The 27,719-nt window shown below is 41.9% G+C and overlaps 1 protein-coding gene across 1 annotated transcript; it reads right to left on the bottom strand.

The window, feature by feature from the left end:
• Positions 1 to 1,048: 1,048 nt before the first annotated feature.
• Positions 1,049 to 18,078, bottom strand: CPB2 (carboxypeptidase B2; the record flags this gene model as incomplete). The annotated part of the gene is made up of 11 exons (XM_079549091.1): positions 1,049 to 1,233; positions 1,358 to 1,442; positions 3,280 to 3,482; positions 4,266 to 4,356; positions 5,311 to 5,427; positions 7,983 to 8,087; positions 8,646 to 8,747; positions 9,298 to 9,406; positions 9,546 to 9,670; positions 14,591 to 14,666; positions 18,008 to 18,078. The coding sequence occupies 11 exons, from the start codon at positions 18,076 to 18,078 to the stop codon at positions 1,049 to 1,051; spliced, it is 1,269 nt and encodes a 422-aa protein (XP_079405217.1).
• Between the last annotated feature and the right edge of the window lie 9,641 nt (positions 18,079 to 27,719).

Raw genomic sequence — 27,719 nt, 5'->3', positions numbered from 1 at the left:
CATCCTGTCCCATGGACTTGTGACAGTCCAGATGGAGGAGGAATCTTCTCTCTGGAGCCTTCTCCATGCTGAACAGCCCCAGCTCTCTCAACCTGTCCTCATAGGAGAGATGTTCCATCCCTTGGATCACTTTTATGGCCCTCCTCTGGATGCACTCCGACATCTCCTGTACTGAGGACTCCACATCTGGACGCAATACTCCAGGTGAGGCCTCACCAGCACAGAGCAGAGGGGCAAGATCATCTCCCTTGCCCTGCTGACCACACTTTTTTTGATGTGTTTGGCTTTCTGAGCTGCAAGGATACATTGCTGGTTATGTCCGGTTTTCCATCCACCAGTATCCTTAGGTCCTTTTTGTCAGGGCTGTTCTCTGTCCTAACATCCCCCAGCTTGTACACACAGTGGAGGTTGCCATGACCCAGTTACAAGCCCTTGCACTTGGCTTTGATGAACCTCATGAAGTTCACCTGAGCCCACTGCGCTATCCTGTCTAGATCTCTCTGGATGGCAATCCATCCTTTGGGTGCGTTGACCACAGCGCACAGCTCGGTGTCATCAGCAGGCTTGCTGAGTGTGCAGTTGATCCCACTGAGGGTTCCCATTGTTCCCACTCAATCCCCTCATCTTCTATAGATGAGGTCTGCCTTGCATTCTTTGTGTAGATCAGAGATCCCTTCTACACCCGGGCTTTCCACAATCTAAAAGGATGTAAGACTATCTATACTGTTTTCCCTTTAGATCCAGTAAATGACATTTTAATTGATACCTTACAAACTCTGTATGCCTTTTGTATTGGGATTGTAACAAACTTGCACCAGAGAATTTTCTTGCTATCTGTTTTGTTGTCCTTACAGGAGCTGCATTGATCTACTGTTGTAAACATAAGTCCTTAAGTATGGCTAGAAAAGTTTGAGATGTTCTAAAATGAAGTGTAAGTTATCGTTTTGTTTCTTTACGCATGTAAAATAAATGTAGTGAAGCAGCAATTTTTGTAAGTATTATTTGAGCTAGCTAAATATAGTCATGCTGGAATAAATTATATTTAGTGTTACAAATTTTGAAGAACATGCTGAGCAATCTCTTTAACAGCAGAAAGTGCTTCTATGCAAGTTGGCCTAATTTGCGCAGAAGGAAGCAAAAATCCATAAGTTCCTGTGTCCCGAAGCTCAATGGTAAAAGAATATTTAATGCCAAGATCATAAGCCCAGTCATCTGAACCTCCAGGAGCTAAATCTGTATAATGAAAGGAAAAGGAGATAAGTTACCTGAAAACAGAACTTTCTGTTCAGAAGCTGTTTCCTGTTGCTAAGGAGCATATGCTATCATGCTTATTGTTGTAATAAAAAATAATACTTACAAATTGTTTGTGCACCAGGACCGAGTTTATAAATTTTCTTTGTTGTTCTCCTTATAGCATTCGCTGCTTTCTTTGCCAGACTTTCCTGAAATCAACAAAGCATTATTAGCTTTCTACCCTTGTGGTAATAGATAATATGTGTTCAGTTAGGATTTATTTACACCATGCTGTGAATCTCATATTACTTAAATATACATATAAAAATCTCCAGAGAATCCATAGAATGTCGTAAAAATTTTCAGCATAAGCCTATGCTCAAATTACATTCCTACTGTAGATAAAAGCATACCTGGGACCTTGCCACCCACTTTTGGCAGCAAATAATTGCCAGAATATTTATTCCCACTTGTCTCATATTTTTCCTTTTCCACCGTGGTATTTAAGTCACTGTTGATTCATTTAGTGTTGACAAGAACAGCAACAAATGACCACATTCACAAAGTCCTGCACATAAGCCACATAGAGGACTACATGCCCAGAATTAGTGCATCTCTTTCTGCTTTACAGTCACAATGCATTTTTTAATGTAGGCATATGAAACAGTTTGTTTCAGTAAATTAAACAGTAACAAGACAGCGTAAGAATATGTGTTATTTGGGAATAGTTTGTTCTTAGTCTGTATTTACATTGCTGGATTTTTTTCCTTCCTCCTGAATACACTTGGCAGTAGTCAATGGAAACACAACGTTGGACTGTATGGGCCTTTGTCAAAATGGGATGTTTCCATTGCATTTATTGTGTGCTTTTTACAGTCCTCTTATCCATGGAACATGAAGCTTAAAAAGTTATATATATGTTAAGTGTCACGGGTGATGCATATGGTTAAAAATGACAATAGCAATTGGATCACCACCAGTGTGTGCAAATGTCAGTCCTGTATCTCTATAGCCTCTTACTCTCTGTCCCTGTGTAAGGGCTTGTGGAATATATGAAATGACATGTGTACCTTAGGCATGTGCTTTCTTGCCATATGACAAATCCCAAAGCCTGAAAATCTGATTTCTGGTCCCCTTTACACCATTTCTGGTCCATTTTTAGTGCTATACAGGAGCCCTTGTTTAAAATAAAAATGCATGTTGCCTCAGCACTTGGAGCCTAGGACCACTGCAAGAAACCTAAGAAGTGTGAGAGGAGGAATTCTTTTCTCTAGGGGACTTGATGTCTTTAGATAAAAGAATATTTCTAAGCTGTCTATGTATATCTATGTCTTAATTATTCTGTTTAATTTCATTTTAGCCTGGGTATCCTTTCCAGATCCAGGAAACCTGAAGTTTTCTGCTCAATGAGGAAAGGTGCTGGCTCCTCTTTTTTTTTTTTTTTTTTTTTTGCTGGCTCTAGCTGTCTTTTAGTAGAATCCTTACCATGTGGTTTGGCGGCTCAGGAATATAAAATTCTGCCTATGCAGGACAAGGTTTCCAGCCTACCTTTAAAACCATTTTAAATAAATAACTCTAGCAAACAGCCTTTAATAAAAGCAGTGAGTATTCACAAGATCACCTAATTGCATAGGAGTGTGAAGTGTATTTTTCAGAATTACATGCCCAAGTGCTTTCATACAGCATAGTCATATGTGATTACATACATGCAAACCATGTAATTTAATCACAAATTTACAAAACTGTCCTTTCAAGGAGTTCAGAACCTGTCACTCTGTTCTTTTTTTTTCTTTTCATCAGCTTCAAAGTACCAGAGATTGATGATGTGCTAACAATATGGAATAAGTATTTTAATTTTTCCAGTCTTCAAAAGTAGCTGGCTGGCTTGCTCAGTGATAGACCAGCCCAGAAACCCTGTAAGTTCTTAAGAATGGCAGAAAAATGCTCATTTCCTAATTCTCAATCTTCATAACATTGTGATTTCCTCATGACAGTCCTAACCAAACAGGGTGAGAAGTTCTGAAATAAATCGGAAGGGGGATTTACCAGCTCATCGTGGTCTTTGCTTTTATCCATTGTGTAAGAGTATGGAAACAGTACCATCTGGGAGTAAGAGTGCATTGTTATGTATGCTTTAATGATATCTTTGTGATCTCTGATAAAGCGAGCCACAGCTTTGACTTCGGGTTCGGATTCTGGATAGGGTCCACAGTATGTCTCATAGCACTCATTGGGAGATGCTCCTTTACCTGTAACAAAAGAGCGTGCAGGCCAAATAAAAAGTTCGTAGTTCATAGAACAGCCTGGGTTGAAAAGGACCACAATGCTCATCTAGTTTCAACCCCCTGCTATGTGCAGGGTCTCCAACCAGCAGACCAGGCTGCCCAGAGCCACATCCAGCCTGGCCTTGAATGCCTCCAGGGATGGGGCATCCACAACGTCCTTGGGCAACACCCTCTGAGTGAAAAACTTCCTCCTAATATCTAACCTAAACCTCCCCTGTCTCAGTTTGAAACTATTCCCCCTTGTCCTATCACTGTCCACCCTTGTAAACAGCCATTTAATAATGTTTTAAGATAAGCTGTTCTGCAGAATATTAAAAACCTACCAAGTCCTTGTTGTTAAGTATAATGATATAGCTTTGACAACAAATGCTGAGAGCCAAGAAATCTTGGTTAATCAAGCGTTATTACTGAAGGACTGAGGTGACCCATTTTATATAATGCAGGTGGTTCAGTAAATAAGCTTTGAGTGACATAGTGAGAACCACCTCTTCCCTCTGTCCTCCTTTCCCACCATAGCCTGCTCTGCTTGTGTTGTAATATGAAAACTACCAAATTGATGGGTTGATGGCTGGACTACATGATTTTAGTGGTCTCTTCCAGCCTTATACTCTATGATTCTGTGAAAGGAACTGTTCATCAGTTTGTAAATGTTATTTAGATGTGTTTGTCTTTTTGTGAAAACTTCTTCAAAATTACAAAATTTGTAGGCTAAAACTGAGGCACAACAGAAAGGAGATGAGTTCATACCACACCAGCGTGCATCAAAATTCCTGTTCATGTCAGTACCAATGCAGCCACTGCTACTGTGCGATGAGCGGCTCTTTCTCCACAGTCGATTCTGTGTTAAGAGACAAATAAATCACATTCAGGGAAAACAGCTGGCAAAAATGGGGGCAGCATCTCACTTAGCTAAGGGTGATGACTTCCCACTGTATCTCTACTGTGGCCACGTGGCAATGAAGGGATGAGAGACCGAGGAAGATTATAAAACCACAATCTGGTTGCCAGTAAGGCCTTATGATAAAAGGTGGTGTCACGTAAGATGAGAATTAGTCACGTCTGCCCTGATTTCAATGGATTGAGACTGTAGGAGAAGGGGAGAAGTCACAGTGTTTAGCTAGGTATGAGTTTACAAGCCCAAGTCCAATCTTTCTGTACAGTGGTAGCAGCATGTGTAGTTTGGAAATTGGTGTGCATCTGTTAACATGTGTGTGTGGAGCTATCCAAACAGATGGCAAATTATATTGAAGATCAAAAGAGTGAAATAACTTTTTTTTTTTTTAATTTGTTTGTGTGGAATCTAAAAAATAAAAAAACAATGACAAATCTCAATGACTTAGTGTTTCTAACCAATAAATAGAATACTGGAGATTTCTGTTGTACCTTATTGCATCTGAAACAAAAAAGCTCTCCGAGAAACAAACTATTGCACAGGAGAAAGGAGTGAATTACTGGCTGTGGTCTCTGATGCATCATGCTATTCAGCTTGTGCTGGATTAGCAGCCTTGCAAAGGCATTGCCTGACATCTGGAAGCTTCAAAATCCCAAGATAAAATTCGTTTGTTTCCAGATGCATTTCCAGCACCTTGGAAGATGCAGAGGTACTATGATTCACACGTCACTTAGTTTCAAGATTGTGGTTTAAATAGGGCAGAGATGCAGAAATTCCAAGCACAGATGAAGAATTTGGGGCATGTAATTCTAGGATGGAAATTGTGCCCTAAACACATGGTGATAGTTCCTGTAAACAGCGTGTCAGTGTGATGCAGTCACTCAGAAAATCTTTACATACAGAGGGTTTGCTCCAGGTGTACTCATAGCCATCCACATTCATCACGGGCATGACATAGAAATCAAAGTGCTCCAGAAGTGTTGTCATGATCCGATCTCTCTCGCGCAAATGGATGGTCTATAAAACAGAGAAAGATCTTATTAAAAGCAGTCATAATGGTGGCTTTTTTACCTTCCTAGGAAGGCACCTGAAGGCCTGTGTAAAATAACAGCAATTATCACACCAGTCGTTTACACTGTAGTCTTTTATTATTTGCAGGTGGTGATGAGATAGAGGTGAAGCCTATTAGTAGGAAGGTTTGAGCATTCGCTGCTTGTATAAATAATAGGAACACTCCTTCCCTCTCAAAATACCACAAAGGTAGCAAAAAAAAAAATAAAGCAAGAAGAAAAATAACAAAAAGCATTTCAAGTGGCTGCTATACATAACATTATTTCCACTGGCTTCATGATGAGTTTGATGAACTTGTATGCAGGGAGCAAGCTATAGTTTTTCTTTCCAGCCTATTTTGAAGGCTTTGCTTTGGTAATACCTTAACCTGGTTGGTTGTCCACCTCCCAGCCGTGAATTTTAATCTGGATAAGTGAGGTTTTTTTAACTATTGGAATAGATTAAATCTTTATCATATGTATATATTTATATTTCTTTACACCTTACTTAAAGCGCGTGCTTTCATTTTAAAGCCTTCCATATTTTCCTCAGGCAATGGACTTTCTGTGACTCAAATGAGAAATGTCAGTCTTTCTACAGTCTAACAACAAAATTAAATGATAAAGAATGGAAACATTATAAAGAATGTTTATTATTTGCAGTAGAGAACTAGTATTTGCAAATAGAGAACTACTGATTTTAATGTGTGTGCAGATGTGTATTAATGTCAAGTTTTAAAATGATACTTCATGCAGTGATGTAGAAATAAAATTTGAATTTAAAACATGTTGATCAGATCAAGGGGATGGAGAAGCTACATGTCCAACTTGTTAATTCTGAGTAATGCTGCAGGGACATGTGACTGGCAAACTGACAGCATAGCTGGTAATTATTTGGAGCAGCGTGAAAAGGGCAGACACGTTTCTCTCTAAGGGAACCTTGAAGGCTGGGATTATGAGCGGGTCACAAGGTACATTCAGCTATTCCCATCCCTAACTCCTGCAATCTCCTTTAAAATGTTGTTGCCATTGAGGTTTTACTGTTGTGACTAAGGACAGAAATAAGCACATTTCTTCCTATTATTATCATTATCATGATTTAATTCCATCATGGACAAACCATAATTTGTATTTTAAGGACTCATCTTTGCTGTTACTCTGACTACTGGTGATGATGAAATCTCAATCTCATTTAATCTATATTGATTGTGAACCTTGCTTTTATAAAAAATAACAACAAATAATGTTTCAGAACATCTGGAGAAGAGGAGGCTCAGGGGAGACCTCATTGCACTGTACAACCTCCTGAAGAGAGGTTGTGGTGAAGAGGGATTTGGCCTCTTCTCCCAGGCAAGTGTTGAGCAGGACACGGGGCAATGGCCGCAAGTTATATCAGAGGAGGTTCAGGTTGGACATAAGGAAGAACTTCTTCTCTCAGAGAGTAGTCAGGCACTGGAATGGCCTGCCCAGGGAGGTGGTGGAGTCACCGTCCCTGGCAGTGTTCAAGAGGCGTCTGGATGACGTGCTGCGTGATATGGTTTAGTACTGGTGGTGGCAATGGTGATGAGGAGACGGTTGGACTGGATGATCTTATAGGTCGTTTCCAACCTTGTGATTCTTGTGATTCTTGTGATTCTTGTAAGTGAGCAACCTGAGCAACTTTGTCTTGGACGGAAGGGTTTAGAAGACTTTTTCTTAGACCATACAAAGAAATGGGCCATCAATTCAGCATCACAAGTTGAGATGCCTCAAATTCAAAAATTAAGATCCGAAGTGCAAACCATGGATCTAGTGTCTTGGCATACATTTGTTCAGTGTCCCGAGCAGTGTAGATATTAAAGATACCAAAGATTAGATGTGACTGTTGGTTGGGCTCTGCAAGTGAGGGCTGGTCTTGCTAAGCCCACAGTGTAGTGTCATCCCATCATGAATGGGTGCTATGCATGTGGCTAAGGGTTGTTGTTCATATTCTGAAATAACAGTGTTCCTTCAGAAGAAGGTGGCTTGTGTGGCCTCTTTCTCTGAATGAAGCAAATCCAGAAAAAACCTGTGTGCATATAGAAAAAGCCTACTCCATCCCTGACCATTTCACAGCTGTAAAAATCTGTTGAATTTGGTCTACATATTTCAACAGTCATACCTTAGAATCTATCTGAACTGTTTTGCATTTGGTCCGTATGTCTTTCCCTCACACATACATACCTCCATCTACTGATATACACATCACAGAATCACAGAATCACAGAATGGCCAGGGTTGGAAGGGACCTCAAGGATCATGAATCTCCAACCCCCCTGCCACATGCAGGGCCAACAACCTCCACGTTTAATGCTAAACCACATACATATACAAACACGTTCACTGATACATGTGTATCTTAGGCATAAAATCGATATTGGTGCTGTGAAAGTAAATGGATTAAGATGTTACAGAACTTAAAGCGCAAACAGAAAGAGAAGGTGATTGGCATAAACTTTTTTTTCTTTGCTCAGAAAATGGTAACCAGGTATAAAGTCTACTCACGTGGCCTATGAACCACAGGCAGAAAGCAGGAGAAATCCATTCTCTAGCATGGATGCCACAGTCAATCCATATAGCACTTTTGGGGTTCTCCTGCCTTTTAGAAAGCTGACAAAAGAGAAATTGTATTAAAATGTTTCTATTGTATAATGAAGCACATAGAAGTAGAAGTGAAAAGGGTAACCAAGATGGAAAAAGAAGCTTCTGTTTTATAGGTAGTGCTTAAATTGCTCCTGGACCAGGATACTGCTCTCATGTATGTTCACATATGGGCAGAGGGCCATATTCAGGTTGTCTACAGCAAGCTTCTGATGTAGACACAAAACAGCACCAGGCCCTCATGCCAGGAGATCAGATCATCAGCTAGGCAGGGCAATAGATCATTTTGGTTTTGTAGTCACATAGGAAGATAATCCACTATGCCAATATTTCATGCCTTTGGATGATGGCCTAGACATGGTACCTTCTTTGTGACCTCGCATGTCCAAATGCCTTTGTCTAGCATAATGGCACCTTATCTGAAGAACCTAGCAGACTTCTAAGGCAAACATTTACACATTGTTGAAATGTGCATTTAAGTATAGGTTTAAGAAAATGTTATGGCCAAAACCCATCACTTTCTTACATTAGTACCTGGAAAGATTTCTCAGTAGGACAGAACTGTACCTTCAAGACGTAAAGTGGTCGTTTTTCATATGATGATCCAATATAAATTTTCTCAAGTAGGTCAGAATGGAGTCTCACAGTTTCTTCCATCCAATTATAGATCTGCAAAGATGAGGTGGAACAAGCAGTAAATGGATCTTTTCCATGTTGTTTTCCTTCATTCCTGAAAGTTGACTTGACCTGAATTCATTCTTCCTCCCCAAATCCTGCCTCTTCAGCTGATTGGAAAGAGAAGCTAGCAGTTCAGACCACTGGCCTCTTGCCAACTGACCACTCCTGAAACTTACAGTGAGATGTGATCACAACACAGTCTAAGCATAGCCCTAACACTCCTCTTCATTTTTATTTGGTTAAAATATTGTTCAGTTCATGTTTCAAATGTTTAAGTATGTGGTACTTTGCTGCTGCATTTTGCTTCTGAGTAGGCTGCATTTGAGTGGCGTTTGAGGTAATGCATGTATAATAGATTTTGTCTGGTGCTTTGTTCCTTCTTTATGTAGGCATCACAATAATTACAGTTCTCAGTGGCTGAGCAATGCAATGATCATTATTTACCTGTTGATGATTCCTTTCCCTGTCTTCTGTCTTAACCATGAGACAAATTGCACCCCCTAAATGAATCTACAGGGATTACACAACGACAGTATCTTACTTCTGTCATGGAATGGTAGTTTTCATAATATGATGAAGAACTGCGTGGGTTGACTGTGTCATTGAGTGTCTGTTTTTCAATAAGTCCTTGAACATCTCCCATCAAAACTCTGGGGAAAAAGAAAAAAAAAAAAGAGCAAAGAAAAAGCACAACTTCCTGATAAAAACAACAACAACAACAACAACAAAACCCAACAGTGTTTCTAAACAAGTGCATTGAAACATTATTGGCAAGAAATAATTACATACTTGTGTGGGATGGTCAGTTGCCTTAAACCAGCTTTTATTCTGTTTGTACTGGATGCATTGACATAGAAATGGACTTCTTGGTCCTTCTGGATGTTTTCAACCACAACAGGTTGCCAGAGAATGACCTGCAAAGTTTCCAGGAACATTTTATCTTTCTTTCTTTCTTTTTTTTTTTTTTTTAACAAAGAAAAAAAATACTAACATTTAGTAAGTATTTTGAAAATAATTGAAGCATATGTTTTCAATTTAAGAGACCGCTTACAAAAAGCAGTTTAATGTGTGTTGTGTTATAGCGTTCTGTTACTGCTGGAAATGAAATGTATGTATTTAAGGAATTTTTATAATGACTTGTGCACATAAATTCGTAAATCAAGAACAAAGACAGGAATATAACCTTTACTGAGATAGCATTTCTAGGATAATAGATATGTTTAGCCCATTATTATGTTACACATTTTCAAGTCTGCTGAGAGTTATTTTCCCTGAGGGTGTTTGGAGAATTAATGAAGATCAGACCAGTCTTTGTAGTTATTGTGTTCACTGATTACTTTGATCAGGGAGGAAATAAATGCCAGAAGCGGTTTGAGTATAAGTCAAGATGAAGCAGCAATACAGAGATTAGAAACTGGAAGAAAATAAGAAAATGAGATTCTTCTTGGCAAAATTAAATCTTATACAATAATAAAATCAGAAGCCAACATATTAAATAAGAGAATGAAACTTCAGAAGAAGTAATAGCAAAAGATCTAGGAGTGACAGCAAACAGAAAGTTATGCATGAATTTACAATGTGAATTTGCAGTGTGAAAAAGATCACCATCATTCTTGGACGTGTTTTTAAAGAGATGCAGCCCGGAGTCACTAGACAGCAGGGTTCGTTTTATTCCTTTCAATTGCACCAATAATATTATGTTCCACTTAGGGCACTATGTTTCCAGGCCTATGTCAGCTGTCAACTGTTTACCTCACTCATTTCTCAGACAGAACCTATCTGCAAATGCATATAGAAAACTCTTCCATGTTTTCAATCAAGATTTTGGAGCAATAAATTGTTTAACAGTTGTGCCCCAGGTATATGACTGCTGCATGAAATATGCATGTCACCAACTCCAGAGCCATCTCAGACATTACTGGCAGGGTAGTGGCAGCATCATATAGCTCAGCATTGCTTGGAGAAAGCATCCAAGAAGCAAGAGTGATGCTTAGCTCACCAGCACCAATTTCCCCGTGGCCTGGACTGTCATGACATTCATGTTCAAGTATACTAGTTCAGATTCAGTTTCTTACTGATAATTCTTTGAACTGAGAATGAGGATAACTAAGGAACTTAAACTGACATAGCTGAGGTAACAGAGGAGCAATGAATGAAGGTTATGGGAAAGTTTACATAATGCATATGATAATTAGTTTCTTTAACCATCATCAGCAAAGGTCAATACTTCCCCCAGGGCAGCTACCAAAGACTCCGTTCAAGTGTTCCTGCATCTGGGTCATCTGATGAAAGCTACATGCAGCCTGTGAGCTGTACTATTCTTTGTGTAAGATGATCATTTTCATTTTCAGTTGGTTTTTTTTTTTTTTTTTTTTGCCATACTGTAATCATTTTGATTTGTTGGGAGGTACTGTTTGTATCTTCCTTCTCCCACTCCATCTCCCTACTACATTTTCTTTTTCTCTTTTCTCTTTTTCTCTTTTCCTTTTCCTTTCATTCTCGCTTTCTTTTTCATAGGATCATAGAATGGTTTGGATTGGAAGGGACATTTAAGATCATGTAGTTCCAACTCTCTGCTGTAGGGACACCTCCCACTAGACCAGGCAAAGCTCCATCCACCCTGGCCTTGAATGCCTCCGCAACGTCTCTGGGCAACCTGTTCCAGTGTCTCACCATCCTCACAGTAAAGAATTTCTTCCTAATATCTAATCGAAATCTACCCTCTTCCAGTTTAAAGCCATTTCCCTGTCCTGTCACTACATGCCCTGATAAAAAGTCCCTCCTCAGCTTTTCTGTATGCCCCCATCAGGTACTGGAAGGCTGCTATAGGGTCTCCTCAGAGTCTTCACCAGGCTGAAGAGCCCCAACTCTCTCAGCCTGTGCCTGTAGGAGTGATGCTCCACCCCTCTGATCATCTTCATGGCCCTCCTCTGTACCCACTCCAACAGTTCAATGGGCCCCAGAACTGGACTCAGTACTACAGGTGGGGTCTCACAAGAACAGAGTAGAGGGAGACAGTCACCTCACTTGCCCCGCTGGTCATGCTTAGTATTGGCCTTCTGACCTGCAAGCACACATTGCCAGCTCATGTCCAGCTTTTCAATCAATTGATACTCCCAAATCCTTCTCCTCCAGGCTACTCTCAAGCCATTCTCCGCCTATCTTTATTTGTGCTTGGGATTGCCCTGATCCAGGTGCAGAACCTTGCACTGGCCTTGTTGAAGTTCATGAGGTTGGCACGGGCCCACCTCTCAAGCCTGTCCAGGTCCCTCTGGATGGCATCCCTTTCCTCTAGCATGTCAACCACTCAGCTTGGTGTCATCTGCAAACTTGCACTTGATCCCTCTGTCCATATCACCTACAAAGATGTTAAATAGCACTGGTCTCAATACCAATCCCTGAGGAATGCCACTTGTCACTAATCTCCACTGGGGAATGAGCAGTTGACCACAACTCTCCGAGACCATCCAGCCAATTCCTTATCCAGTCAGTTGTCCATCCATCAAATCCATTTTTCTCCAATTTGCCAACTAGGATGTAATGCGGGACAATGTCAAATGCTTTGCACAAGTCCAGCTACATTATGTCAGTTGCTCTTCCTTTATCCACTGATGCTGGAACTCCATCATTATAGGCCACCAAGTTTATCAGGCATAGATTGCCCTTGGTGAAGCCATGTTGGTTACCACCAATCATCTCATATTTATTTTCTTTGTGCCTTAGTAGGGCCTTTAGGAGGATCTGCTCCATGATCTTGCCAGGCATAGAGATGAAACTGACTGGCCTGTAGTTTCATGGATCTTCTTTTTTTCCATTCTTGAAATTGAGGGTTATGTTTCCCCTTTTCTAGTCAGTGGGAGTTTTACCAGACTTCCATGACCTTCCAAATATGATGAACAGCAGCTTGGCAACTTCATCTGCCAGTTCCCTTACAACGTGTGGATGGATCTCATTGGGTCCTATGGACTTTTGCACCTTCAGGTTCTTTAGATGGTGTTGAACTTGATCTTCACTTACAGTAGGCAGATCTTTCTTCTCCCAGTTCTTTGTTTCCTGCAAGTTGGGTGGTGTGGCTAGAGCCCTTGCTGGTGAAAACTTTGGCAAAGAAGTCATTGAGTACCTCAGCTTTCCCCATATCCTTTGTAACCAGGTCTCTCGTTTTCTTCCAGAGAGGGCCTGCATCTTCCCTGGCCTTCCTTTTATCACTGATAAACCTGTAGAATTTCTGCTTGTTCCCCTTCATGTTCATGTCTAAATTTAATACTGTCTGGGTTTAGGTTTTCCTATCCTGATCCCTGGCTGCTTAGACAACTTCTTTGTGGTCCTTCCAGGTAACCCATTCCTGCCTTCACTCCCTGTCAGTTTTCTTTTTGTGACAAGGTAAGTCCAGGAGCTCCTTGTTGATCCACAGAGGCCTCCTGGCATTCTTGCCCACCTTCTTCTTTCTTGGGATGCACTGCTTCTGATCTTGGAGGAGATAGTCCTTGAATACTGGACCAACTTTCTTGGTCCCCTCTTCCTTCCAGGGCTTTATCCCATGTCATCCTGCCAAGCAATTCCCGGAAGAGTTTGGAGTCTGCTCTCCTGAAGTTCAGAGTAGAAAGCTTGCTGAGCACCCTCTTTGACACCCTAAGTATCTTTAACTCCATTTTGTGGTCACTGCAGCCAAGGCTGCCCTTCAGCTGGGTGAGGACGAAGTCCAGCATAGCACCTTTTCTCATGGGTTCCTGCACCATGTGGAAGAGGAAAGTATCGTCAACATATTTCAAGAACCTCTTTGACTGCTGATGCTCTGTTGTGTTGTCCCTCCTAAAGATATCAGGATGGCTGAAATCCTCCATGAGGACCATGTTTTGTGACTATGTTTCCCTTTCCCTTTCCCTTTCCCTTTCCCTTTCCCTTTCCTTTTCCCTTTCCCTTTCCCTTTCCCTTTCCCTTTCCCTTTCCCTTTCCCTTTCCCTTTCCCTTTCCCTTTCCCTTTCCCTTTCCCTTTCCCTTTCCCTTTCCCTTTCCCTTTCCCTCTCCTTTAGCTTTTTCCTTTCCCTTTTATCTTTCCCTTTCCCTCTCTCCTCTTGGCTTCTTGAAGCTCTTGTACAGAAGAAAGTGAAGAATGACAGAATTGAGGAAAAGATGGAGGAGGGGAGATCTATTTTGTTATAACAAAGGGGATGAATATGTGAGTTGACCTGTGGAGGTGGAAAAGAGCAAAGTGGTATGAAGGTTTGTGTGAACTGAAGGGTAGGATGCTAGAAGGGACAGCAGAGGACTGGTAGTCACTGAGGTGGACATAGAATGAATAAGAAATAGGAAAAACAGGAAAAGATGGGATATGGGCAGTGTCAAAAACTCTCAATCATCTGAGACACATCCTAAAATTATGTTGGCTGAGGGAAACATTGCACCTTTTGTTGTAAAGTGTTGGCTGTTGGCTTTAAACTATGAGGATGTGATTGGGGAAATGCTTTTGAAAAGGAAGAGATAGCTCATTTTAGTTGAATACTCTTACTCAGTGAAAGACTGAAATAATAAAAATGTATTGCCTAACAGACTTATAATGTGAATAAGATGCTGCTTAAAGAAAACTACCTCTTTATATTGTAGATTTATCTTCAAAGCTGTGCAAGTCACATAGGTCAAGATTGAACTAATGTGCCGAGGTCTCTGAGCAAATGTTTTCTACTTATTTTTTGTTGCTGCTTTACCAGTTTTGCAGTGCCTTAGTACACAAAATCAATTGCAGAAATCTGAGCTGATATAATACACTGCTATAACATTATGAAGCAATCAGTACAGTTTGTGGTAGAGAGACCAGACAGACACTGGGAAACACTCACCTCGGTGGTGTTCAGTAAATTCTGAAGGTCTTCAGCCTGTTTGTCTGTTTTTGGAAAAGCCCACAAAACTTCATCTCTGAAGAAAACAAAGGTATTTAGGTGAAGTACAAGCACATGAAACTAGAGCAAAGCTAGGGAAGTAGACTTGGTCTTTCTCATCTTCCATAACTTGTATGCCATGAACTCAAAGAAACTTCAATAGTGAAGGTGCTGAGCCCCATTCCAGCCTCAAGTTCTGCCAGTCAGTTGTATATATGCAAGAGCTGAGTGGCCAGTGCAAGATTTTGGCAGCCAGCACCTAATGCAGACTCTGGCATTGCTTCTAGAAACTGGCACCAGAACTGGAGCTCACAGCCCTTGCTAAACTGGAGTGCAGCAGCACTGGTGTAAAACCAGCCTGAACTGGGAAGATGATCTTTCTGTCCTCAGTTCTTCAGTCTTCACCATTGTTCAGCAGAGACATGGGCCACCCTGCTGGGGTGTAAAAGTCCAACATGACATTTTGTAGATGTGAAGAGGGCAGTGCCATCATGATTCCTACTCCAGTTCAGTTTTCCTAATTTAAGTTCTCTCCCTGTGCCTGTTACCCATGGTCTCAGGTGCTCTGTACCACTGACCTTCTCGCTCTTTGCTTAGGAATTTACATTCCCCCTTCTACTTCACACGTATGATCCAGACACACAGTAGAGACAGGTAGCTCTTCCCTTCTACCCCATTCCTGAACCCACCATTGCTGGCAGAAGAGAAATTTGTGCACAGGTTGGCCAGAACCAGAGGAGAGCTCTTCATCCCGTTGCTAGTCCAGAGTAGTCAACATGTAAGCAAACACTTTGCAAGTGGGAGGGGAGAAGTACTTCATCTCTTTAAAGAGATCTCTGTCATCTGAATGCTACCTTAAGAAAAATGCCAATTTGTACGATAAATCCAGCCCTGATCTTCAGCACTCTGCAGGACATGTAGTTCAAAATTGCATTGTGATGTGAATAAAACAAAATAATTCAGGTGAACAGGGTAAGGAGGAGGAGACTCAGGGTAACGTTGGGCCCTTATTTTCATTTTTTTGGGCTGGATGACTCTCATCTTTTCAGTCCTATGAAACTGGTGGCAGTGCATAAAGGAAGCCCTATGTGCACACAAGCCCTAGCTGGAAAAAAAAAAAAAAAAAAAAAAAAAGAGCAGACAGAGCTCTCAAAGCAAGCACTTTCAAGCTGCGTAACACGATTGTCACAACTCATTGTTGTGACTGATTTCAAGCCAAGACCTGACAGCATCTGGCAACCAGGTGATTCATCTTCTCTACTTTTAGCTGGGCTCCACACAATCACTGCTGTTTCTCATGCAGAACCAACAATATGGCAGCCTTTTTTCTGCCTCAGCCATCATTTGACACAGCATCCAAAGGCAATCAGAGATAGGCAGAGGTGGCACTTCAACTATTTCATTAAGCAAGTGCACACCAAACTCTGTGTTTAGGGTTATCTTAAAAGCAAATTTGTTTGTTCTGACTGGGAGAGACTTTTCTCAGGGTAGGGAGAGGGATGTGGTTTTGTGTTACAATTCCCACTCTCCCTGTTCTTCCTCTCACTGATGTGCTCTAGTACCAGTGACTCCACTGTGCCAGCCTCTGCTCACAGCTCACAGCATTTTCAAAACAAGCACCTCTGTTGTGCCTCTGTACTCAGCACTGGTGAGGCTGCATCTTGAATACTGTGTTCAGTTTTGGGCCTCTCACTACAAGAAAGACATTGAGGCTCTGGAGTGCATCCAGAGAAAAGCAGTGAAGTGGAGGGATCTGGAGCACAAGCCTTATGGGGAGTGGCTGAGGGAATTGGGATTGTTTGGTCTGGAGAAGAGGATGCTCAGAGGAGACCTCATTGCTCTTTACAACTACCTGAAGGGAGATTGTGCCAAGGTGGAGGTGGGCCTCTTCTCCTTTATAACTAGCAATAGGGCTAGAGGGAATGGCCACAAGTTGCTCCAAGGGAGATTCAGGTTGGATGCTAGGAAAAATTTCTTCTCTGAAAGAATGGTCAGGCACTGGAATGGGCTGCTCAGGGAGTTGGTCCAGGTGCCATCCCTGGAGGTGTTCAATAAACATTTAGATGTAGTACTAAGGGACATGGTTTAGTGGGGAGATACTGCACTGATAGGTGGATGGTTGGACTGGATGATCTTTTTTCCAGTGTTGGTGTTTCTGTGATTCTGTACTTTTCTTGGAGATCCAGATTCAATAATCACACCATAAACTTTAATACCTGACCATTAATTCCTCCAGCACTGGCAGTCAAGTAAAAGTAAAAAGTCAGATAAAATATATCAACTTTAAAATATTGCTAGTTTAGCCATTTTCATAACTGGAGGCGAGAGGGCTTCATGCTTTCTAGTGGGAAATACCATACTCTTCTGTATGGGTCAGAATTCAGTGTTTTATTTACATGTTTAATAAATGAGCCTCCAAGCACCACAGAGCAGTGTTGCTCCACTGAATTCACCTAGAAGTTTATTTAATTCACCTCTTATCTTAACCCCTCCACCTCCATAGCAATCCACAACAAAATATTATTGCAACACAAAACAGAGAGAAATGGTCCTGTTTTTAAGGCACAGTCTCAAGAGAGACACTGACTTGGGGTACAGTCACAGAAGGGCTGTGAGTTCTTATTTGTGTAAACATTTGGGTTCTGAGAGCACGCTGTGTTTAATCACAACTCCTATAGGTTGTTCAGCTTGTTTAAAATCACCACTTATCTTTTTGGTTCTACCTATTAAGACACTGCAGGTTTTAAACCACCTGCCCGTATAGAAAATAAAAGCACTTTGGCTGTCTTCATCTCTGACATATGCTCTCATGTCTTAACAAACTATTTGGTTTCAGGGCATTTTGGAAGTTTATCGATAGGAACCAATAAGTTGCTTCTGAAACACTGTACAGATACAAAATGGTTATTCAAAAAATGATTTATAACTGGAGAAACAGTCATAAAAACTGCTTTAGAAAGAAAACAGATTGTTAGCACTTTCTGAAATGGTTTCTCTTTCTACCTCAAGAAGTAATTCATTTAAGGCCTTGTTTTAAGGCAAACAAAACAAATTATTTTTTCCCATTAAGTTTCAAATGCCCTTTATTGGCATTCAAAAGCACTGAATGAACTGAATTGATTTGCACTTAGACTGGAAAGAATAGTTTTAATATGATTAAAAACATAGGATTTATGGATGCAAAGAAGACTTGGAATAATTTCATTTCCTCCACCATCTATATATTAAATTGAACCACAGATCCAATTACATGAGCAATAAATAAATGTCAGCGTTTGCCAAATGTTTTCTTATGCAAGTTGGAACTACTGTGCCTCAATATTTTCCCTGTCCCACTCATCACACACTAAGAACCCAGCAGCCACAGCAGGTATTTACCTTGGAAGTGTGAAGGCATGCTTCTCTTGAATCCGGATAAATAGAGTAAAAAAGAGCAAGTACATCATCATCTTCACAGCATCTACAATGAAACCCAATTCCGTTGGAAAGCCAAGGGTTTTGGACCCATATTATTGATTTCAAAAATGTTATTTGAAGAGTGGTTAAAATTTAATGCTGTCTCTCACTCAACCCCAACCTCCTGGTAGCTAAGTCAATATGACAGAACTCCCTGGGCAAGCTCTGCTCATATTGAGGTCACCCTGCACAGGAAGGATAAGGTACATTTTGGGCATTTTCATGTTGATGAGTCACTTTGTCATCTGAGCCTTTGTTTTATTTCACTGTGGCTTCATTTCATTGTGGCTACAAGCCACAGACATAAGGAAGAGCACCAAGCACGATGTTTTTGTGTTCCTGTCATATTTATCGAGCTCTAAAAGCATGCTTTGCATTCAGTACTCCTACAGCATCTCACAGCTGAGCATGAAGCTGGTGAGAGAAGAGGCAATGATGTTATGAAGTCCAAATGGTAAAATCCTAAACAGGAAAGATTTTTTTGCTGGTGTTTTCTAGAGAGAAATGAAGTGGTAATTTCTTGCTATCGAGAGCCATCCCCATAGCTCTGGATGAAGCACCTTCCCCTACATCTCCCACAACTGATCTCTACCTCCTTAGTTAAAATCTGATCCATCCAAGGATTTCAAGTTGCTTGTGTTGCTCCATATGCCCTTTGCTGTGACATCCTGACATCCAGCCTGGCTTGTGCTTTCTACATGTCACAGTGAGTTAACTTTTCGAAGAGGAGTAGCAGTTCATCTCATCAATTTTGTGTGCTCCAAGATTTGTCTCACATATTTATATCCATACTTGTCCAGACAGGACATGCCAAAAAGTTGCATGAGTTTGACATGTCCAAAATGGATGAACTCCACATACATTCTGTGCTTAAATGGTAAACCAACTTGACTGGGACATGGCAGGCTCGTTACATGGTCAAAGTCCTCTTTTTCCACACAGTTGCAGGCATGGCACTGATTAGAGAACACCCCCATGACAGCCCTATGCAGAAGAGAGATGCTCATTTATGTCTCAAGCATTATGGTCTTTAGCCCTTGGCTAGATGAGTTATAGGTGTGGAGAAAGAGAACAAAATCTGTAGCAGTTTCATCCACGCTGTCTTATGTAAAAGATTCTTCGGCTGACTGGTTTTGTTCCATAGGATGTTCATCGCAGGGCAGGGCCAAGGAGTGAATCCACGTACTTTGGAGACACCACTGAGCTAATACCTGGGTGTGAAGGAGGAAATTTAATTGTTTGACACTATAGCAGTAGCTGAAGATTATAGCTCTGTAGCTCAGAGAAAAATGCCTGCAAGCAACCTCTGAGTTAGATAGCATGGTCTATGTTGTATTCAACATCCACCTCTAAAACTATTCTGGAATGGTCCAGATCAGACCCAGTGCTCCAGGTCTGCAGGCAGCCATGGCTTCAGAGCTCAAATGCAACCCTGGCTCTCTTTTATTTAGGTGGGCAGATGTATCCTAGAAAGTCAGACTGCAAAGTTTTAGGTGGCTGAAGTCAGCAAAGGTGAATCAGCTGGTGTTAATATCTCTGCAAAAATAAACACTGAAAATCATCAAACTGAAAACACGGGGTTGAGATCAAATTGGACACCCAAAGGAAACAAAGAAACAAACAAAAAAGGCTTGCAGAAAGCTAAACCACTGACACCTCACCTAGATTTTGTAGTTCCCTCTTTATCTTTTCTAAATGTTGTTCAAACAAACAAGAAGTTCCGTTAAGCCCACAGGCCATTCCCAGCATGGGAAGTGGGCAGCACCCTGCTGCCGTGGTTGATTTTTAAACTGATGGTTCAGATATTGTCCACTCATGTAAACAAAAACAAGCTGCTGGTAAGTGAGAAAATACAGAAAACAAAACTTGGACATCAAGTTGTTCCTAGGTCTGGAAACACCTGATGTACATGAATTTAAAGAAAAATTAAATCTACTGAGAAAGATGAAGAAGAAATTGAAAAAATAGTGGAACAGATTTACAGGTGACAAAGAAAAGGATCATTTTCATATATGTCTTAACATGCTAATTAAGTGGTAAAAAGGGCTGCTTTACCATATCTACCTGAGAAGGAAATTCTGGATCAATGGTAGAAATCAGAGATTTCTGTATGTTGATTGCTTTCTCTATGAGTTCTCCAGCTTGTCTGCAAAGAGATGGTTCACATCATGTCTGAGAGTCACCATTTGCCTAGTTGTTTCATGGTTTTTATTATTGTTATGATTGTTTCTGATACGTACTGGAAATATTTCACAAACCTGCATGAAAAAAAGATACAGTGGATGTTTGAAGAAATCAAAGGCACTCAATGAAATTCTGAGAGAAGGACATACCCAAGCCCAGTGGTTCAAACATCACACACCAAAATGCAGTGAATAGAAAGGGAAATGTAGGATGAGAGATTAAAAAATAACCAATGAAAGACATGAGTGACCATGAGTGTACCCACCACTCTTTCTTATCTGAAAGCTTCTCAGGGCTCGTGGCTCAAGCTAAGATGTGAAACCATTGCCTTTCAAACATGTGCTGGATGTTGCTTATTTGGATCATTTCTGCTTTTTTTTTTTCCCCTTCCTTTACTGTTCCAACTACACAAACAGTATCCCACCCCTCGCTTACACAGCCTGCCTCAGTAAAAAGGGCATGTACAACATGCAAAGCCAGCAGCACCAATTGCCATGCTGGGGTCATTTAATGGCAGCTCTGTACCTGCCACAGCACTTGCCCCATGCCATCATCACCACCTCAAGAGCAGCACCCAGCTGGAAGCCTATATAGAGGTTACTGGCCAGCGAGCACCTTCATGAAGTGGGTTGTTTTTCAGAAGCATGAGATATCTTCACAGATATATTTGTACCACGTGCCACACATTTCACACACAAAAGCAATTTCTGTGACAGTTCAATCTACAAGTGGATTAGATTTCCCCTGCTGATATATTTATACCGTGGCACCGAGGTTTGCTCTGATGATCAACCACCTGCACATTGACTACTCCCAAAGCATTTTCATAAGTAAAAAATCTGACACAGGGATGGGAATGTATTTAGACACCAAACGTAAGCATTAACTTCCTTGCTTTCGCTCAGCTGTTAGGGGTTGTCATTTGTCCTTTGGTGTAGGTTGACATTCCCACCATCCTCTCATCTCATCCCCTTAGATGAAGAGATTCAGTGCAGACTGTGAGATCTGAGTGAGCCACCTTTTGCTGCTTTCATAGGCATTGCAGAGAAACAAGCACTTTTGGGGAGGAATTTATGAATTATGACATTATAGAATGTCTGACCTGCTGCAGACATCTTACTTAGTGGGTAATTAAAGGCCTGGTTCTGTTCATTCATGGCAAGAGAAGCTGGGGTGACTTCTTGGGGGTAGAAGGATGGATTTGTTCCAGCAGATCGCACTGATTATCTATCTCTCTCCCTTAGATCGGATAACTGTTGTGAATAGGAATACTTGCTGTGTTTCACTTGTTATTTGAGTTTGATTCAATTTCAAGGTGTTTTCATATTTTTATTGACAATTTCTAGGCATATTTTTTTTAGACTTGGAAGAGGAAAGATTGGATGTAGGAACTGTTGTAAGGGGGGATTTCAGCACTTTGAAACCTCCCTTTCTTGAAGAAATATATTTTTCTTCAGTTGGGAAATTCATCAAAACCATTCCTTTCCAGCTTCTGATGAGTCAGCGCTCCCTGATGAAGGGCTACTTGGTCAAAAATTCCGTCTGAGTTCAAAGGTTTTGCTGCACCTGGATTAATTATTATTACTGCTGCACTGAGCAGACTGTGGGCTATGCTGAACTGGTGCCTGCATATATTAATGCAGCAGACGAAACCTAAAGCCTTGCAGTTATAGTGGATCACTTGCCCTGTGCTGATTTCTGTTAACTTCTAGATGTGCACGGGCTTTTGCTTAAAAAGGAGTGGTTGGACTCTAGATTTTAAAGCATATGATAAATAAAACAGTGTCTTGGTTTCTTTGTTCACTACTACTGCTATTGGAATTAGGACTGGCAGTATATACAGCTTCCTTTGTGGTGTCTTTGTTATATTGCTTTTTGAAGTATAATTACCCTTTAAAGGCAAAGAGAGATCTTCACTCCTTTGGTTGCTTCTGTTTCTCCCTTCCCTTTCTACATGTAGTCCTATCGACATCCTCTGGATTTTGTGCTGGAGCCGTACTTCATACAGATGAGGCTTTGGCAAATCTTTTATTATGTGGTTTAAGATAGGAGGGCTACAAAGATGGTCAGAGAGCTGGAGCACCTCTCCTATGGGGACAGGCTGAGAAAACTGGGGCTGTTCAGCTTGGAGAAGACAAGGCTCTGAGCAGACCCCATAGCAGCCTTCAGTACCTGAAGGGAGCCTACAGGAAAGCTGGGGAGGGACTTTTTGTAAGGATGTGTAGCAACAGGATGAGGGGAAATGGCTTTAAACTTTAAAAGGGTAGATTTAGACTAGATATTGGGAAGAAATTCTTTACTGTGAGTGTGGTGAGACACTGGAGCAGGTTGCCCAGACAGGCTGTGGATGCCCCCTCCCTGGAAGCCTTCAAGACCAGGCTAGATAGGGCTTTGAGCAACCTGGTCTAGAGGGAGGTGTCCCTGCCTACAGCAGGGGGTTGGAACTAAATGATCTTAAAGGTCCCTTCCAATTCAAACTACTCTATGATTCTATGACATTAGTGCCTAAAAATGTATCAGCAGAGGAGGTCAAGCACTCATGTCCCATCTATATCAGGGTGTCATTACTCAAGCACCCTGTGTGCCAGCACAGGTGGGATGCTGGGCTGGGCCTGGACCTCTTGCTAGACTGGTCCTGGGCCTCGTGCAGGACTTCTACAGCTGTATTTGATGGTGAAGAGGAGCCAAAATGTGATCAGATAAAGCACATTGAAGGAGGAGCTGCTTGAACTGCTGCAGCTGGATGGTCTCGAGACAACTCCAGTGACTCCCATTAGCAGCACCCCCAGCTTTCAGCAGCCAAGTGTCACAGGATTCCTTTTGAGCTCAGCCAGGCTGCCTTCCCTGATTGCTGGGCTAGCTCACTGCCCAACAGAAAGGCTGCTGGTAGCTGCAAAACCGTCAATTAGTGGATGGAAAGATCAGGAGGAAGGGAAAGACAGCTGTGAAAGAACCCTGGCTGGGGTTACCATATTCTGCCACTGGTGTCATCCTCCTGACTCTTCTTGCTTCGTTAATCCATAACAAGTCCCTCCAGGGATGGGCTCCCAACGGGTCCGTGTGGCTTAAGGAGAGCACAAGAGCCAAGTGGGTCTGTGCTCTTCCTCTTGATCCTTTTAATACAGGTTCAAGTGCAAAATTAATATCCTTAAAAATATTTACAGGCTTTTGCCCTTTTTTGGTTCATTATCTCTGTCGATGAGGCCAAAAGTAACTGGCTAGCATCCTTACATGAGGCAAAGGGTGACTAAAATCTAACTAAACTGTGATCCCCATGGCTTGCTGTGTGGTGCAGCTGAGGGCTGCTGCTCATGAGCCACACAAGGATGCAATTAGTTTAACAGCCCTTTATTATGAATGCGGCAGAACAGAATTAGAACTCAATTTACAAGGCTCCCTTTCAAACCCATTCAGCTGTTAAGGCCGCATCATCTTTCAGCTTTCCAAGGCATATAATTGATAAATGATTTCTCCCTGCACACCTCAGCATCTCATCTTTATTCATGAACCAATTAATCTCCGTAGGACACTGTGATCATTTACATACATGGCCAATGTCACCAACCTCTGTCATTTCAGTCTGCAAACAGTTTTGCAGAGCATGAAACCACCAGGGTGGCAAATTGTGGTTTATCTCCAACTGCCTGTGCTTCTGGCATTTCTCCCTCATGTCAGTCCCAAATATAAAAGTCAAATTCTACCTGCGTTAGAAAATGATGAGTTCACCTGGCAGAAAATGAACCTCTCAGCCCTGCGTGAGTGCTGGTGTGTGACTGCTAGATATGAACAGAGCCTGAAAATACACGTTCACTTTGAGGTTTTGAGTACTCACAAGTTGCCCCCCACCCATTTCATTCATTTTTATCCTTTTGTTGCGGTTTAGCTTTCCAGGTCAGCAAAGAACATGCTGTAGTTCAATTCAGCAGCAAATTGTGTATGCAGGTTGAGGAGGTGAGGATGCGTCAGTCCTGGCTGAACACTTTCCTCATGAATTTGGTTTCCTGAAGGGCTGTTATCAGCTTCTACCCAAACAGTGTGTTCCCCAGGTGACTCATGTTTTTGTGCTGCCAGTAGATATTGATTTATTTGCCTGTATCTCAACAGCTGGCCCTTGAAGTGTGACATTGTTAAACAGAGAGGACATCAAGGGGAGCCACAGAACACTTGGGGAAGGTGCTGTATGCACTGTGTGCAGTGAGCGTGCTTTGGCTGAAGTGCAAGAGGATGGATGTACAGACCCCTTTCCCTCTGTAAGTCGCTCCAAAATTAATGCCTCCTATTTATTTCCATGAAAACTATAGCAGATGCAAAGAGCACAATAACACTATTTGATAAAGCAAATTCTTAGCTACAAAACACTATTTTTTTCTATGTAGTTACCACCCTTAGCTGTGCATTCTCACCTGCTTGCCATGCTTGTAAAAATTTGTACCAGTGGACGTCACCCATCACATCCACTGTTTGGTCTCCATAAATATTCAGTAAGTATTGATGAATGTTAATGGGTGCATTTTTTTTCCAGATGGAAGAATTCAGTGACACACCTCTGCTTCATACACACTTCCATCTCATACACCATTTTGTCAGACTGCTCCTCTGCTGCCATGTGTTGCACAGCAACAAAATGTAATGGAATATTGGGGGGAAGGTTCAACCTCTACTGTCATGTCACCAACATCCACCTCTGACATCGTGGGCCAACATAGCAAAATAGGAGACATTACTTTCACACCCTTTTTCTGTGTGCATATATATATCCATATGGACACATATATACGAATCAGGATTGCAAATAGCCAAGGAGAAGTGATCTCTGTCCCTGAATTTCCCTGAATGTGTCAGCAGTGTTTGCTGCTCTTCTCTGGATTGCCTGAACCTGCCCACATTGCCTGCACGGCTGCTGGCAGAGGTTAGAAGAGTGGTAGTAAGGTTTAGCAAGGCAAGAAAGTTTGTGACCGCACAGGGAGATCCCATGAGCACTGTTCATGGACCCTACAATTAGCAGAACGTATAATCCCAGCAAAGAGGCGTTTATGTTTTCTACAAAGTCTGCTCACCATGTGCCCAATGTTGGCCTGAGAAGGATCATAACTGAGGCATTACGGGGCACTGCAGCCACGACCCCTGATACGAAATGTGTTTTGAGAGTGCAACAAGCTGTAAGGGCAATGCTAGTGGTGAGGGCCTACATTCCTCTTGAGATGTTTCACTAGCAAACAACCATATGTGAGTCTTGAGGTCTGGAAGGTTTGATGCACCTGGTACACATCCACCACCTCATGTATGTGTCCTGTTCCATGGAGGCAAAAGCAAGGGAGGTCTTCACCTTCTGATGGCGGAGACATGTCAGGATGGCAGGAGACATCTCCTCTCCGCAGTGACAAACCAACACATAGTCCAAGGTGCCTGGTTTGCTTAACCAGAGCCTGGACAGACTGCCAGGATGTGTGACGATAGGACATTGCTTTTCTGCCTGTGTGAAACAAAGCAGCACCATGTGTGTCGCTCACCTGCTGGGAGGTTTCCCAAGTGCACATGGAGGGGTTTCTCTCCATGCTTTGTGTTTGCAGATGTTCCTTGCTGCATTCCTTTAGATCCTTGACATGTGCACTAAATGAGTGCCAACTCTGGGGGAGCTCAGTGCTTCCACAGATGATCAGTTTTGTGGCTTTCTGCCCTTTACACAAATTTCAGATTGGTGAACATTTGGCCTACGGGAATTCAGGCATTTTTAGGCTTTGGGTGATTTATTATGGATCTGTGATGTACTTTTCAAGCAATAATAATTTGCACCCCAGGAGGAAATTAGGTCTTCTGTAAGTCTCTGTTGCCATTTGAAAGCAATCAGTGCACAAAAAGTAAATGAAGTGCAATTAAAAAAAAAAAAAAAAGGGAGGGAAGGAGCCACGAGGATGAGGTGATTTTCATGGTGGCAGAAGAGGACTGACCTGCATTAAAAATATGAACAAAGTAAGAATTTAATCAAATATCGATCCTAATTAATAGAATCATAGAATCACAGAACGGCTCGGGTTGGAAGAGATCTCAGAGATCATTTAGTTCCAACCCCTTGCTGTAGGCTGGGCAGGATTTGCTTACCCTAAGGTATATAAGGTCCTCAGATACCACCTTAGATTGGTAGTGGTGGACACCAGCACCCGAAATTGTGCTCTGCCCGTGGAGGAAAGAGTGATGCCCATTCATTCCTATCTCTGAAGGAAGCAGAAACCTGACTTCATCTGTATGAGAGCACGTGCTGCTGGTATCCCCTTTCTAAAAGTAGCCAGGAGAAATGATTTACAGCAAGGTGTAAAATCCTCATCATGCACCTAATTATGCTCTAGTGCACTATGGGGGGATATTTCCTTCTGAGTCCATCTGGTGATGAGACCGTACCCTGAAGCACGTGGATTGGTTGCCCTCATGGTTTTATTCTCCTAGTTAGGGTAATTGCTGATGCTTTATTTTTATTCATATGAATAACTAAGCCTTTTTGAAGCTTGGAAAATTATGATTAATTGTGTGAGGAAAATCAATAATGGAAGCGCTTACAAAGCTAGCTTGATTTGGGAGTGATCCTGTAGACAGCTGCTTTTTAAAGTGATGGAAAAAGTTGGAGAAAAGCAACAGCATAAAAATTCCAAACCTTCCCCCTCTTCCCAACCCCCCTTTTATTTTTTGGTGATGTTTGTCATGGGATTAACTCTTTCAGGAGCAAGCTGGAGCTTTATTACAGGCTCCCGTTACCAGTCCACAGAAGCAAAACCTCAAGCCCATTAAAAAAAAAACCAAACTAACCCAAGTATATTAGTCAAACTGAATTGATAAGTGAAAATATTTATACACCCTTACAGTTATTCCCACACTGGGTCTGTGACAGCTTTATTTTTCACAGGAGACGAGAGATAGGGATGAAGAACAGCTAAGGCATTCACGGCGGTATCTCTGCCGACAGATCTTATTCCCTTTTGCATGCTGATGGGCGCCAGCACTTTGACTAGGGTTAAACATCCCAATTTTTCTCCGTTTCCCAAAGGAGAGCATTTTCAGAGCTCACGCCTGCCAGTCTCTAAACCTCCAGATGAGCGATGCCATCTTGCGGCTAGCTGGCACTGCTGCACCGGTGCCAGGGCTCACATGTGCTCAGCAAAGCCGCAGCGCTGCTTCGTTAAATCTGTCCCCCTTCCAGCTATGTGATGCACGCTTCCCCATCGGCACACGCCCTGCTCACAGCAAAGACCACACGTTTGGCTTTGTAGAACACTTTATTTGGAGAGACTCCTCCTATCGTTGGATATCGGCTCTTTATTAAGGCAATTCTGAAGGGGCTGGAGGGGCGGGGAGGAGGAAAACGAGACTGTATCAACAGGATCGCATTAAGGCAAAATTCCCTCCTTCTGCATTTCACCACAGCAAAATCCACGTGAAGGCCAGGACAGAAAATGACTCA

The sequence above is a fragment of the Tetrao urogallus genome (assembly GCF_951394365.1).
Source record: "Tetrao urogallus genome assembly, chromosome: 1".
In the NCBI taxonomy this organism is placed as follows: domain Eukaryota; kingdom Metazoa; phylum Chordata; class Aves; order Galliformes; family Phasianidae; genus Tetrao; species Tetrao urogallus.
The sequence above is the reverse complement of the archived record's forward strand: the minus strand, read 5'-3'. Positions and strand labels throughout refer to the sequence as shown.